General features: G+C 38.9%; 4 protein-coding genes across 7 annotated transcripts; 3 read left to right on the top strand and 1 right to left on the bottom strand.

The window, feature by feature from the left end:
• The first annotated feature begins 172 nt into the window (after nt 1-172).
• Nucleotides 173-1,344, top strand: LOC106096358 (RNA-binding protein 42). Its single transcript, XM_013264061.2, has one exon. The coding sequence runs from the start codon at nt 246-248 to the stop codon at nt 1,182-1,184; it is 939 nt and encodes a 312-aa protein (XP_013119515.1). The 5' UTR covers nt 173-245; the 3' UTR covers nt 1,185-1,344.
• Nucleotides 1,345-1,763: 419 nt separating this feature from the next.
• On the top strand, nt 1,764-3,033 carry LOC106096349 (acylpyruvase FAHD1, mitochondrial). Of its 2 annotated transcripts, none has more exons than XM_013264050.2 (4): nt 1,764-1,925; nt 2,141-2,255; nt 2,333-2,429; nt 2,495-3,033. In XM_013264050.2, coding segments are annotated over exons 1-4 (705 nt in total). In that variant the 5' UTR covers nt 1,764-1,924; the 3' UTR covers nt 2,987-3,033. The 2 variants fall into 2 exon arrangements, with proteins under 2 accessions (XP_013119504.2, XP_013119505.2); XM_013264051.2 differs by lacking the exon at nt 1,764-1,925 and adding an exon at nt 1,964-2,056.
• On the bottom strand, nt 3,031-3,677 carry LOC106096350 (uncharacterized). Its single transcript, XM_013264053.2, has 2 exons — nt 3,482-3,677; nt 3,031-3,425 (listed from the first exon to the last, which is right to left on the bottom strand). The coding sequence occupies exons 1-2, from the start codon at nt 3,588-3,590 to the stop codon at nt 3,052-3,054; spliced, it is 483 nt and encodes a 160-aa protein (XP_013119507.2). The 5' UTR covers nt 3,591-3,677; the 3' UTR covers nt 3,031-3,051.
• Nucleotides 3,678-7,343: 3,666 nt separating this feature from the next.
• LOC106096397 (phospholipid phosphatase 5) lies at nt 7,344-13,113 on the top strand. Of its 3 annotated transcripts, XM_013264132.2 has the most exons (5): nt 7,344-7,458; nt 7,801-7,916; nt 9,069-9,610; nt 12,025-12,443; nt 12,525-13,113. In XM_013264132.2, the coding sequence occupies exons 2-5, from the start codon at nt 7,869-7,871 to the stop codon at nt 13,010-13,012; spliced, it is 1,497 nt and encodes a 498-aa protein (XP_013119586.2). In that variant the 5' UTR covers nt 7,344-7,458; nt 7,801-7,868; the 3' UTR covers nt 13,013-13,113. The 3 variants fall into 3 exon arrangements, with proteins under 3 accessions (XP_013119586.2, XP_013119587.2, XP_013119588.2); XM_013264133.2 differs by lacking the exon at nt 7,801-7,916 and having other exon boundaries at nt 7,346-7,458; XM_013264134.2 differs by lacking the exons at nt 7,344-7,458; nt 7,801-7,916 and adding an exon at nt 8,733-8,952.
• Nucleotides 13,114-14,743: the final 1,630 nt, after the last annotated feature.

The raw sequence follows: 14,743 nt of genomic DNA, 5'->3' as shown, positions 1-14,743 counted from the left end.
GAAATATTTGGACAAGATTGTGTTTATGCAAAAAAACTTACTGAAATTGTGTTAAAAAAATAATGATATTTTGTTAAAGTTTTTCACAACTATATATTCCGAAGGCAGAAGTACAAAATATTTATCATATTAAAAGTACGAAATTTTTATGATATTTTTTTTTAATTTCCATCACTGTTAAGTCGTCCATTGTGAATGTGAGAGCTATTAAGGTAAACGTAAACTCCAGACTTAAGGACTTCAACATGGGAACTAAAAGAAAGAATATCGAGGATGAATTATCAAGATTTGAGGCGGAAATATCCAAACCAGCCACTACCACCAGAAATCTCTTTGTACCCAACCAAGTGAGGCCCATAATCGCAGCGAATACTTACAACCAGCAAAAGATACAACAGGAACAACTGCCTCCAATAGTAGCAACAGCTACAGTGGCGGCACCCGCAGTTGTTGCCCCTCCTAGGATATCTACAGTTCCTCCACCGCCAATACCTCCGCCCACGTTTATGCCGACATTTGTACCCACACAAATAACAAAATCAGCGGCACCTGCAGTCACAACCCCTGTGGTTTTAAGTAGTGCTCCGAAACTATACGTCAGTCGACAGTCTGTTAGTGTTCCTGCCGTTCCAGCACCCATAGATATAAACGCCATACAATTTGATGTGACACAAAAATTAAAGAAATTGAAAGCTGAAAAATCTGGACCAAATCCCATAGCGGAGGAAGCGATAAAAGCAGCAAAAGCCTCTTCTGCCCTGCAATCGTTCCAAGTAACAGAGAAAAAGAAAAAAGATCGCAAAACTGTACGCATTGCTGGCGGACAAGTTTGGGAAGACACCTCTTTGGCCGATTGGCCAGATGATGATTTTCGCATATTTTGCGGAGACTTGGGTAATGATGTCAATGATGAAGTACTCACCCGGACATTTAATAAATATCCCTCATTTCAAAGGGCCCGAGTGATACGCGATAAGCGTACCGGTAAAAGTAAAGGTTTTGGCTTTGTAAGCTTTCGCGAGCCTCAAGATTTTATAAGGGCCATGAAAGAAATGGATGGTCGTTATGTTGGCAGCCGTCCCATTAAATTGCGCAAAAGTACTTGGAAACAGCGAAGTTTGGATGTGGTTAAAAAGAAAGAAAAGGAGAAACAAATGTTGCTACAGGCTATGATGAATGGTTGAAGAGGCACTCGCAAAAGCCTGTAGAAATACCCTTTTGATAAATGCGATTGAATGAAAATTCAATGAACTATTCAGGTCTGATTTTCTGGCTTATGTTGATTTTCAAAGCAAAAAATTGTATTTTAGGATAAATAAATAAAAAAAAAGTTTTGAAACTAAATTTAAAATTTTGTTTGGAATGGGGTTTTGGAAAACATAAACAATTTGATCGGAAATTAGTATTGTATAACACCATTTTGTTTATGACATACTCTACACCCTATTCCTATATAACTTATCCTTTAATTCCTTTTGTATGAATTAAAGATTGTCCACATGAATAATGTCATCCATGGGAGAGCTTATTTGTATTTAAGTATATTTATAATATAAATACCACTCATTTTCTTGCATATAGAAATTTGTTTGAGTTGGAAGTTTAAACAGTTGTCAGACATAATCAGAGTAATAGTCATATCTTAGTCGTTTGAGTGGCGGGAGCTAAATTGCTACCAATTTTCGACCTTAAACACTTTAAACATTTTAATTGCAGCCCCTCTATAAGCATTCTCAACCTTGCCATTTCTCCCAATTAATGCTCAGCTGACTTTTTTGACAGTGTTCTCTCATCAGCCAGCTGGTAGTAACAACAACTGGACAAATATTGAATAAGCGATCAAGTGGGGGTCAAACGGAAAGTATCAACTTTTTTTCTTTTTATAAAGAACAACGAGAGAGTATTCCAGCGTAACATCATAAAAAGTGAGGACTCAGCCAATCATTTGTGTGTGTTAATAATAAATTTCTTTGCTACTGATAACAATGTACATACAGACCATGCATTTGTTCACTTTGAAACGACCCTTAGAAGAGCGAAGAAAGAAATATCGATTCTAATTATTCATAAAATTCTTCATTCAAACGTTCAAATTGATTGTAATGTTCTTGTAATCTTAACAATTGCATTAAAATTTCAGTGAATCTTCCCAAGCTTGCCGTTTCTCTCCTTACCAAACGTAATATGTCTTCCAGTGATCTACAGGCATTTGCTCGAAATAGCAAAAAAATTTTGGGCGCAGCACTTAACTACATGTATGTATATTGGAAATATGAAGTTAAGGAAATTTCGAAATTTCTTATATGTATCTCAACGTAATATCTATTATTAGGGATGTTGTGAGAGAGAGGAATGCGCCATTGCCTAAGACTCCAGTGGTATTTCTTAAACCCTCCACATCTTTGATTGAAGAAGGAAAGGATATTGTGGTATACTTTTCACATCATATATGTACACTTAAGATATTACACATATATTCCCATTCCTTTTATAGATACCCAAAGTCTTTACCAAAGTAGCTCATGAAGTAGAACTTGGTGTTGTCATAGGCAAACACTGTAAAAATGTATCCGCTGCTGATGCATTTTCCTATGTTGGAGGTTATTGCTTGGCCCTGGACATGACGGCACAGTGCGATTTGGGCGAAGCCCGTAAAAATGGTCTGCCTTGGTCAATGGGCAAAGGATTTGATACATCCACTCCTGTTTCGCGTCTAATACGGGCCGAAGAACTCGGCGATCCCCATAATTTGCCATTATGGCTGAAAGTGAATGGTAAAATGATTCAAGAAGGCAATACTTCTGACCTAATCTTCAATGTAGCTGATTTAATATCTTACTGCTCCAAATACATGACTTTGGAGCCAAATGACATTATCTTGACCGGCACACCCAAGAATGCTTTACCCATTAAAGATGGAGACGTCATCGAAGCTGGCATAGGCAATTTGATTAATATGAAGTTTAAGTGTAAAAATGAAATGTAATGAATGATTTTCGTTAGCCATACAGAAAAATAAATCCAGCAAAGTTACTTATTTTGTTCTAAACTTTAATGTACAAGTTGTTTCTTAACTAATTTAAGTCTATCTATGCGATCTATTATAGCTAAAATTTCATTTTGAATATTGGCTGATTCCACCACTAATTCAACTGAATTTTTAAAATGAACAGCAGCATTTCTTAATGTCATTGGTGGCAGTGCTGAGAACCATTGCATTGGTTCCACATAACCTTCTGCTTTATCCACTTTATGTGTTACTAATTGTTTACTCTCTCCTGAAACTGTAGTTTCGCACTTTTCAGTTTCCACACAGCACAGAGCCCGGAAATCTTCACTATTCTCTGTGGGTATTTGTGCCAAAGTTATGGCCTGCGAGCCTTGAATATAGCGAGTCTTGGCCAACAATAACTGTCCTGAATTATCTGAAGTTAAAAGATAAGTTATTATTATAGAAATTTTATTAAAAAATTCTACTTACTTGAACGCTCTATTTTAACACGGCATTCCGTATGCTGTTCGATTAAATGTAGAAGTTCCAAATATAAAGAATCTAACAAATTGTTAACATCACTGTTCTCAGTCGGCATTATTAGTTAATTATTTACAAATACAAGTTTATACGTTTATAAAAACCCAAACATCAAAATAAGTCATAAGACTGCACTAGAGCTGGCAAAATATCGATGGCATTATCGATATTTAATTTTTTGACTGAATATCGATTGATATTTTTGCGATGGATACTATCGCAATAGTTCATGTGCAATTGAGCAATTCGACACTGAATGCATCCTTTAAGATACATTGCGTCTATAGAGGTCGCAATTTTCATCCGATTAGATTAACATTTTGTACAATCATTTCTCTCATGACTTCCAACTGACGTTATTAATATTTGTTTTACATGATCTGTGCATTAATATTGTTTCTATATAAATCGATCTTCTGATTTTTACTTCTCATTTTCGTTTGAAATATAGATGATGGGAAATTAACGATAGTATCGATATTTGTTATTAAAACTATCGAAAATATCGAATGTTACGATTATCGATAGTTTGTCAGCTCTAGACTGGACTAATTCGATTTTCTACTTTTTCTGTAAATCGAATGTAATGGTCAGTTTACATGGCACATCAATATGCTTAATCACGTGTCGTTGTAATTTACAGATAGGAGCAGTTGCCCAACAAGAAGTAGTAGTGGTGTTTATTGTCTTCTTATTTTCGATTCCATTGGAATGTGTTGCATATCGGTTATCAATTACTTTAAAGCAAACAAACTTAGAACTATTGTTGTTTCGTTCTAGCACACGATGAATTGGTCTACTCGCTACATGCTAACCTGATTGTTTATACATATACGAATGAAAATCAAAATCAATCCCAGTATTTGCTGCTACTTCAGTTGCCCGAAATATCTAATGCACTGGGGATTTACTCAGGGCGGATTTTAAAAGGTGCTCTCACGCGAACAGCTGGCCAGATTTGACGCTAGCGTCATTAGTACAGCAACAAAAATACACCCCCAACGAAACTACCTTGAGTAGGTTAGGTTAGGTTGAAAAGAGGGTACAGATATTAATCCGCCACATGCCACTATGAATATACACCTAAGCCAGTAATCGGCTTGTTGTGAGCTCTAAGAACTATAAAGTAACCTCTAAAAAGAAAGTTTTAAGTTAGGATTTCCGTGCTACTTACAAAATCCTTCATTGTTTTCAATACCACTCCCCTAAGTTGGTTCATGTCTGGTATTGTGTCTCCACCTAAGTGCCGGTATTTGTTGGACGCGAAAGCCGAGCAATGACAAAGGAAATACTCCAACGTCTCATCGTCTTCCCTGCATGCCCTACACATGCTATCATTTACCGCACCGATTTTACATAAGTGAGCTCGTAGTCCTGTGTCCCGTTATGATACCAATAGTTATACTGACCTCCTTCTTGCATCCCTTTCAGTAATAGCCTCTTCTTCTCACGATCTGGATCCCCCATAGGGTTTTCGCCATTTAACCGACCGTTTCGCTGTTCCACAATGTTGCATGCGCATTCGTTGCCCATTCCCTTAACTCAGATTGCGTCGACCCGAAAGGCCTCGGGTTAACCAAGTTCATTGACGGCAGTCCTCTGGCCTTTACCGCGAAATCGTCTGCCCTTTCATTTCCCCTTATCCGGTATGGCCCGGCACGCAAACGATGCAGATTTTGCCATCCTAAGGGAAGGCGTTAATCTCCTTCTTAGACTGCAATACTGTTCGTGGCCTTACCGTCCTGGTTGTTATTGCCCTTATGGCAATTTTACTGTCCGTAAAGATGTTCACACTGGACGTCCTCGCGATAGCACCACACCCCTTCACTTCGTGATCGCCCGGATCCCCGCCTGCAGGACCGTATTATGGTCAGGCAATCTAAATCAGATCTCAGTCCCTTGGTTCTCAATGTAAACCCCCAGGCCCACTCTGTCCTCTAGCTTTGATCCATCAGTGTTACATGATCTTCCAGATAGCAATACTAGGGTTCAGTCAATCCAAGACTGTGCCGATGGCAGCAGTGCCTCGTAATCGACTTCAAGGTTCATCTCAGGTATCCAATCGGAAACCTCTTCCCTTTCTTCGACGTTTCCTATCGTCGCCCCGATTATACCGCGATAGTACGAGCTGCTCCCATCATCAATCCACTCTCCCATCGCCTTAAGTCTCATAGCCTCAATGGCTGCCTCATACCATCTGTATGTCAATGGGTCGGATATCTAGAATAGTCTCCAGTACCCTAGGGGGCGTAGTCCTCATCGCTTCGCCTATGCGAAGACTACATGTTCTCTAAACCTGTTGTATGGTGCTTATGTTGCACTTTTTCTCCATAGCAGTCCACCAAACTACAGAGGCGTAAGTAAGTATGGGTCTAATCACGCCCCTGTAGAGCCAGTGGACTATCCTCGGATTCAGGCCCCATTTCAAGCCTACGGAGCGTCTACATAGTGCCAAACATCTGTGAGCCTTCTCACTACGCTCCTGAATGTGACACTTCCAATTCAGTTTCCTGTTCAAGATCACACCTAAGTAGGAAATGCCGTAAATTGAAACGTCAAAGTGGTTTTAGAAATAAACTTTGTTTTGCAACTTATCTTCTTTAAATGTGTTTTATACTTGTATTTTCATCATTATAACACTGTTTTGTTGCTTATGGTTGGAATATCGGATCAAATAGAACATATTTTTAAGATTGTAGAACAAAATCACAGCTGTGGTTAAGCGTTTGACATTTAGATATACTGCAAAATCAAAACAAAAATAAAAAAATTGTACTCAGCTATTCGCATGACCTCACCTTATAAGTGCATGCTGGTGGTTGTTGTGCAAATGAGACCTCCTTGTGTTTTACATGCGAAAACATAAAGTGGATGGGCCCTATGAACATCATTAAGGATGTCAACTCTCCCGATTGAAAATGTCATCAAGTAGGAGAAAACGTACACAAAGAATAAATGTAATGCAGAGTTTACATGACACATCTGATGTATGGTCATTGTAATAGTATTCGTCAGGATTCACTAATAGAAGGTTAGGTCACATGTAAAAACATAAAGTGGATAGGCCCCATAAACATCATTAAGGATGTCAAATCTGACGATTGAAAATGTCATCATATAGGAGAAAACGTAAACAAAGAATGAATGTAAAAAGAGAACAAGTTGACATCCTCAATGCCAAGTACTGTCAAATATTAAAAAAAAGTATATCGGCTGATCGCTTGGCTTAACCTTATTCAGTGAATCCTGAGTATTCGTCATGGTTAAAAAATCTACATCATTTGATTTTTTTTTGAGAACAATGATACCCAGGATTCACTGAATAAGGTTAAGCCAAGCGATCAGCCGATATACTTTTTTTTAATATTTGGCAGTACTTGGCATTGAGGATGTCAACTTGTTCTCTTTTTACATTCATTCTTTGTTTACGTTTTCTCCTATATGATGACATTTTCAATCGTCAGATTTGACATCCTTAATGATGTTTATGGGGCCTATCCACTTTGTGTTTTTGCATGTGACCTAACCTTCTATTAGTGAATCCTGAATGATACCCTCTTGGCAAAAATTAAAAAAAAAATTTATGTCGGTGAGGTGAGGTGAATACCATCCTTTAAATGGTAATCGGTTGACGCCATTAATCGAAAACATCGAAATTATTTTGATTTTTAGCCAAGAATTATGGCTACATCGTTACATCGGCCTATAAATGTGAACGTCACATTTTTGTTGACGCACTTTTTATACGTTGTGGAGCTGTTTTTAGATTGCAGCTCATTGTGTAAATTTAATCAGATGATTTTGACTTTTTGATTTTCGTCTTGGTGTTTGTTTTTGTTTGTTTGCGAATGAATGTAATTTTATTAATTCTTCGGGAGGAAGGGGAGTAACAATTAAAAAAAAGAGTCTCGTTCAAAAAAACAAATGTAAGTAATTTTTTGTTTATCAAACAGATACCTTAGAGAAACTTAAGTGAGCGACAACTTTGTGCAAAAATTATAAAGAAACATGATAAAAATATAAAAATGAGCGAAACATATGAAACAAAAGCTGGCACTATGGCACTATGGCACTATATACCCTGAGTACTATGTTATGTGTGTACTATCATTTAGTATTATGTGGTTTATTGGCCTATTATTTGTCTAAAGTGAAAGCTAATCGTACTCCGTGCGCTAAGTGGTTGTGCGTGAGAACGTAATCGCAGTTTGACAAAAAAAAAATCAGTCGGCAAATATAATATTAACTACTCTGTACATTATTTGTAGCTCTTGATTTGTAGGCACGTGTATAGCCAATTGTGCCTTTTTCGCTCACTATACTAGTGAAACAAGTGATGTCCATTATAAGACGACGAGCAACGTCACAGACAGTGGATGAGGAGGCAAGTTAAACGTAATAATAACTTTCCAAGAACCAGTCTTGGTAGCCCAATCTCTAACGACCACCCCCACTACTACTACAACAGCATAACTATAAACAAAAAAACATCCGCCACATTTTTCTAAGCAAATTAATTTTTTTTATTGCATGATAACGTATTTCTAATTCATTTGCCAGCCATTCTAGTTTCATATATTTCTTTATTCTGCAATCTTTTTCTTGCACCCATGCAGGGTCTGGGATATGTTTCATACAGAACTTGATAGAGCACGGTTAAGTCAACGACTTGGCTTACATATAATTATAGTTTAAACTTTTACTTTTTTTTGTCTATGGTCAGAAATGAAATGCAATAACTTGTAAATAGTTGGAAAAACATATTTTGCAAGTTGATAAGAGGCGTGGCAAAAATCATAAGCTCTTTACAGAATCCAAAGGGCTAATTAGTGATTACACAAGATTGTTTACTGACTAGTTCACTCTCTATTTACTTATTTGTATTTTCGTTGTTTTTTTTATCCCTAGCTAGAAAAACCACAATTGTTTCCAATGGAAGTCTTGTAGGTATACACTTCCTTGTGTAAAACTACTTAAAATGCTTTAAGCCCATAAAGGAAACATTTTGTATAGTCTTATAATTTGTTAGCAGAAATCTGGATTGCATAAGGATTATAGTCGCAATTTGAAACCAGACTCACTACAATAATTTAGTCTTATATGTTTTTTAAAAGAATTTCATATAAATTCGTTTTTCATTAAAATTTTTTTCAATAACTTATTTACATAGGTGCTAGGGAACATTTCATTTTCAAAGAAATTTGCCTCAATTTAGGGTCAAGTTTTAAAATAAAATCTTTTTTTGTCGATTTTTCAAAATTTTGTCTAGTCATCGCACACCCTCAGTCTTGTATAATCCTTGGGAGAAATTTATGGCTGTATGTGGTGATTTTATCTCTGTATATATGCATTTAATCACATTACCAACGGTTGTGCCGCTGTTCTATTGCTGTATATACATATGAAGATTCTTTCTATCTGTATGTTTAGAGTAAAATTTGACTCACCAATTTTCGCTTCTCAAATCTCACCTTATCTAATCGTTATCACCACGCTGTGCACTTCCTTGTTAATATTGTGAGAGTTTTTCTTTTAGCACTCCCACTTGGGCGATATTGTTGGTGACTCTTCGCTGCATGGAAAAATGTTTAGCAGCTCTTCCACTGTTCCCGATAAATGCCGTCAAACTAACAGCAATTACGACACTTATCCTCCAAAAAAATCAAACACTCAACTACCTTGCTATCATACGCCAGCGACAAGCAATTTAGAGACTTTAAAGAAGCAAACAATGTCCACAAGGCATTCGCCAGGAAGATTTTATACAAAAAGATTGGCTGCCTCGGCAACAAGAAGGAGTTATAGTGAAAGTTCGGCTGAAAAACAATTGCACAAATATACAACCAGCGATAGCAGTCAAGACGAGGATGAGCTTATGACATCCGATAAACGAAAGCCTACGCGCAGAAGTATGGGCAATAGCCTGCAATATAGTCATCACAGATATAAAAGCAAGACTGGAAACACCGATGCGGATGATGCGGATGCCATTTGCTGTTTTTTATTTGGCGAAAAGGCGCAACATATCAGCGATTTAATCGATATAGGCATAAGAGTACTACTGGTGGTTGTTTTCAGGTAAGTTGCAAAAAAATCTCTTAAAAAAATTGTCCCTTTTATGTCCCGCTAGCATCATAAACAAAACAAACAAAATTGTACACTTGTTCCCCCAGGGATCGGGTATGTGCAACAAAACAAACTTGCTTCGTTAAGTGATTTTGCCAAAGATAGCAAGGCTGGGAAGCATATCTCTGCTATAGCAAAGGCGCTTGAGGCACTATTCCTACCAAGCTTAAATTCATCCCTACTATCAAAAGATTCACAATACAACAACAGCATTTACTGTCATCACCACAAATATCAGCCAACAATGAAGGCCCTATGAACGAACCAATCTAGTGACCCTTTGAAGACATTTGATCGTTTCGGTCCATATGACGGATCGCCGTGGGTGCATGTTATTGTTGTCATTGGGTCAATCCGGTACGTACAACCGGCTGCCATGGAATTGGTCGCGAAAGCATGATAGCCATTGATTATTTAAAGTCGACAATAACTCGCCTTATCATATCGAGTACCACTTGAACTCAGTATTTAAGCAAGAACCGGTGCCGTCCGACTTCTCACTAGATCTCGATACCGCTGACTATCCGTGACTCCATTTGTAGCTACACCGTATGGAGCATTCCACTATCCACAATCTGTGGATTGTCTGGATCTGTTATAAATGCAAAGTCAAAGCCCCGTAAAGTTTAAAGCGAGCTCCCCTATCGTGGTGAACGGCAATAACATTGATGAACTCTGCGGAAGCGCCTTGCAGAATTTTTCAGAAGCCCTCACATAAAAATCTCTCCTACAGAATCATCAGCCACACTATTCATCACCTGGCCGAAAGATATCTTAAGAGAGCTTGTAGTCAAAGTCGGTGAACCAAGAATTCCGAGAACAAATCACCAAGAGAACCCGGGGGAGACCCTCGACCACCTCTTCACGTTGTTGTTGTAGCCACATTTTCATGTAAAGGTGGCGGCCCTTATCAAGCTCCTGTAGGTGAGCAAGCTCGTTCCGGTTCAAAGGACCGATCGCCGCGGAAACAATGTGGCCAGTGGTTATTAAAAGGCGCCAATAACTGTTGTTGTTGTTGTAACCACATTTTCATGTGGAGATGGCGAATCCTCGTCATGCTCCTGCAGGTGAGAAAGCTCGTTCCGGTCCAAAATACCGATCACCGCGGGAACAAAGTGGCCATTGGTTATTTAAAGGCGCCAATAACTCGCCTTGTTATATCGAGCATCATAGACACTTAATATTTGTGCAAGAGCCGGTGCCACCCGATATCTCATTGAGACTCAAAGAAATCCAGAGAATAATAGAATGTGCCTAGATAGACGGAAACTAAATTCTGTCACCATACCTACCCTTTGCCCCACATTGATGGTATGTTAAGTAGTTTATATGCCTTTTGGCAGATTCCCTTAGATCAGTAATCTCGAAAGAGTAAACAGCGTTTATCGTTCCTGGGAGACCGGTGTATCACTATACGGTGATCACTTTGGACTTTGCAACGCGTCCAGACCATGTTGCTAACAAGATTAAGGAATCGGGCCGTACCATCAACGTGGAGAGAAGTTACTTCTGCGTTTCAAAAATCAAGTATCTTGGGCATTGGTTGGAGGGGGAGTTATTAGGACGGATCCGGAAAAGGTTCCAGCTATATCTGATTACCCTGTGCCACAATCTGTCACACAAGGGAGTAAATTTCTAAGCATGAAAGGTTGGTATAGAAAATTTATAAAGGACTACGCTTCCATCGGTTCCCACTTACAGATTTAACAAAGACCAACGAAAGTTTGTGTAGAATGATGAAGCTCAAAAATCTTTTGAGACTATAAAGACCCATCTGACCATCGCCCCAGTTCTGCAAAGCCCAGATTTCTCACAGCCGTTTTTAACACACTGTGACGCTAGCAGAACTAGTATAGGAGGTCCAGAAAGGTGCGGAGGGTGTTCTATTGCCTTGATGTCTGTCAAGAGGACAGCGTGGCGCAAAGGTTAGCATGTCCGCCTATGACGCTGAACGCCAGGGTTCAAATCCCGACGTGAACATCAACAAAATTATCAGCGATGGTTATTCTCGCCAGTATTAGGAGGGGATAACCACCGCTGAAAATTTGTCTGATGTTCTCACCAGGAATCGAACCCAGGCGTTCAGCGTCATAGGCGGACAAGCAAACCTCTGCGCTACGGTGGTATCCAACGTATGTACCTTAAATAATTAGTCGTGTAAGCTGCTCTACAAAAGTAACGACGCTCTGCGGCAAGCCGTTCGGACTCAGCAATACAAACGAGGTCCATGAACACGGAGCTATATCTTGTATCGCAAAGCACTCATTAATATGAGAGGATGGGCCCAAAAAAGGCACATTTTTTATACATTTAAATTGCATTTTCCCAAAGACTTTAACGACATTTATTTGTTTGTCTAATTACAGTAAATTGGAAACACAAACAGCTTTTAAACGAGTCATACATATGGAAGAAATGTGGTTGTATAAAAATCCTCGAACCCAAGACATTGTCTCTCCCCTCTCCCTACTGTTGGCCGTTATTTTTGGCCCCTTTATAGTTACACTAGTACATTTGGCATTAACAAAAGACCGCAAGGACTTCAGGGCAGCATCTTGGACATGGACTTTGATATTGGGCTTGAATGGCTTGGCCACAAGCCTTTTGAAAATAAGTGTGGGTAGACCGCGGCCCGATTATTTCTATCGTTGCTTTCCCGATGGCGTTATGCATCTATCGAATAATGCCACCAATATGGACAATCTATTGGATTTGTTCAATTGTACCGGCAGCACGAATGCCATAAACGAAGGACGCAAAAGTTTTCCCAGTGGTCATTCGTCATGTGAGTAAAAATCCAAATTTTTTATATAGAAAGCTAAAATAGCAAAAGCCTAATTTTTCTGGTATTCTTCTTTATCCTTAGTTGCCTTTGCTGGGTTTGGTTTTATAACCTACTATGTGGGTGCCAAGTTGCATGCCTTCAATTATCGCGGTCGCGGTCAATCTTGGCGTTTATGTTTATCTATAGCCCCTCTGGTTTTGGCCGCTTTAATTGCTGTCAGCCGTACTTGTGACTACCATCACCATTGGGAGGATGTTACAATTGGCAGTTTTATTGGCCTATTTGTTTCCTATTATGTTTATAGGCAATATTATCCTTCGATATTTTCCACCAATTGCCATCGGCCTTATCCCAATTCACGCTCTATGCACCATATTAAACGAATGGCCGAGCCCGAATTAATTCCATCCCGCCATCGTAGACGTTTACTATCTTACAAACCTTTGCCCAGTGAGGAGCGTACAGAAGCTAGTCTATTGTCCGAGGAGCCAGGACAAAATAGTTTTGGAAATGACACCGAAAAACGGCCGTTAATCAATGAACAAAAGACAGATAACAAATGGTTTTAAAATGAATGAAACATAAACAGCCCTGTAATTTAAATACATATAATAAAAAATATATGTATGCAGAAACGTGGATTGAGCTGTGCTTTTCCTTTTCATTTGTTTTTTGTAGTTTTAAGCACTAGCCACACTTAAGTTTGAATGTAGAGAGTATTATTTTAAAATTTTATTATAATCGACACGCTTAATTTAATTGTACATTTTTAAAAATATAATATAAACTATTTTAATTTATATATAAATTAATTTAATGAATAATAAATTTAAAATAAAATTTATGCATTTTATTAAATCGGTCCCAATAGTTACATTCCTACTGTCCCCTACTACTAAGATTTTCTATCAATTATAATTAAATTTTAACGAAATTTTTTATGATAACCAGTTTTAAAAAGCGTGAAACAGGAACCAATTGCGATAATTTAAAAGGCTCCTAGTACCTTACACGACTAGGCGCCTTCTCAATCCCATGGCAGCCGGTTATACATACCGGATTGACTCGATGAAGTCCTTCATCGGCAAGGGCTGCCGTCTCAGTGTACAATACACTGCCACAACAACAACAGCAACCGGGCTCCTTCTAATGCTGAAGGAAAATGTTTGGTAAGATGTGGGGAATAAATGCAAATGCAAATTTTGCCCAAATGCAAGTTCGGTGTACTGAGTCATTATCAGTCCTAGTAATACTATCTCTTCAGCAATTAACGAAAATTCAGCAAGTGCCCTGCATCAGGATTATAACATTACTGAGGCTTACATCATAACCTCGAGTTGGAAACTCGCTAAATTTGCGCATACACTTAAAGAAGTCGTCACAATAAAGGAAGATACGTCAACGTCTTCAATTAGTATACACATTTCAGCCAGCGAAATCTTGACCATCGCAGTTATGTTTAAAAGTCTGGAGTGAAATCGATGTGTTTACTGGAATTGGATGCCTTTGGCGAAACATCTCAGATTGAAGGCTCCACATTTTGCCCGCGTGAAAGATGATTCCCTCACTAGGATTATGAGGCGGTGCAGCAGCTCGCCAGACATTTCCATTGCATCCCCTGATCTCCTGAGTGACGTATCCTGGCAAACCGTAATTTCTTTGGAATCGGACCACCTTCCCATAATTCTCACCATCCACCGACCATGTCTACCACAACGAACTTGCCCCTTAAGATTTGAAGATATCTGGTACCGTAGCGCAGAGGTTAGCACGTCCGCCTATTACGCTGAACGCCTGGGTTCGAATCCTGGCGAGACCATCAGAAAAAATTTTCAACGGTGGTTTTCCCCTCCCATTGTTGGCAACATTTGTGAGGAACTATTCCATGTAAAACTTCACTCCAAAGGGGTGTTGCATTGCGGCACGACGTTCGGACTTGGCTATAAAAGGAGGACCCTCATCAATAAGCTTAAACTTAAATTGGACTGCACTCATTGATGTGTGAGAAATTTGCCCCTGTTCCTTAGTGAAATGTTCATGGGCAAAATTTGCAAATTGCCACCAAATCGTACAAAGCAATTGGCCGGTCAGTGGTGAGTTATGTGGAATGTTATTCAGACCAGTCAGAATGTTGCTCTTCGAACTGCGACGGGCTGTCTCCTCAGTTCTCACTTGGACCATGATCCTAACCGTGCGAAAACATAACTACATGCTGTCTAAGCAATCAATTTTGGGCTTTTATCACAGGGACCATCCACTTCATTATCTTTAGGATAGGTATCCACCGCCTAGAAGCCTTA

Source organism: Stomoxys calcitrans, chromosome 2 (genome assembly GCF_963082655.1).
Source record: "Stomoxys calcitrans chromosome 2, idStoCalc2.1, whole genome shotgun sequence".
NCBI lineage: Eukaryota > Metazoa > Arthropoda > Insecta > Diptera > Muscidae > Stomoxys > Stomoxys calcitrans.
The sequence above is the reverse complement of the archived record's forward strand: the minus strand, read 5'-3'. Positions and strand labels throughout refer to the sequence as shown.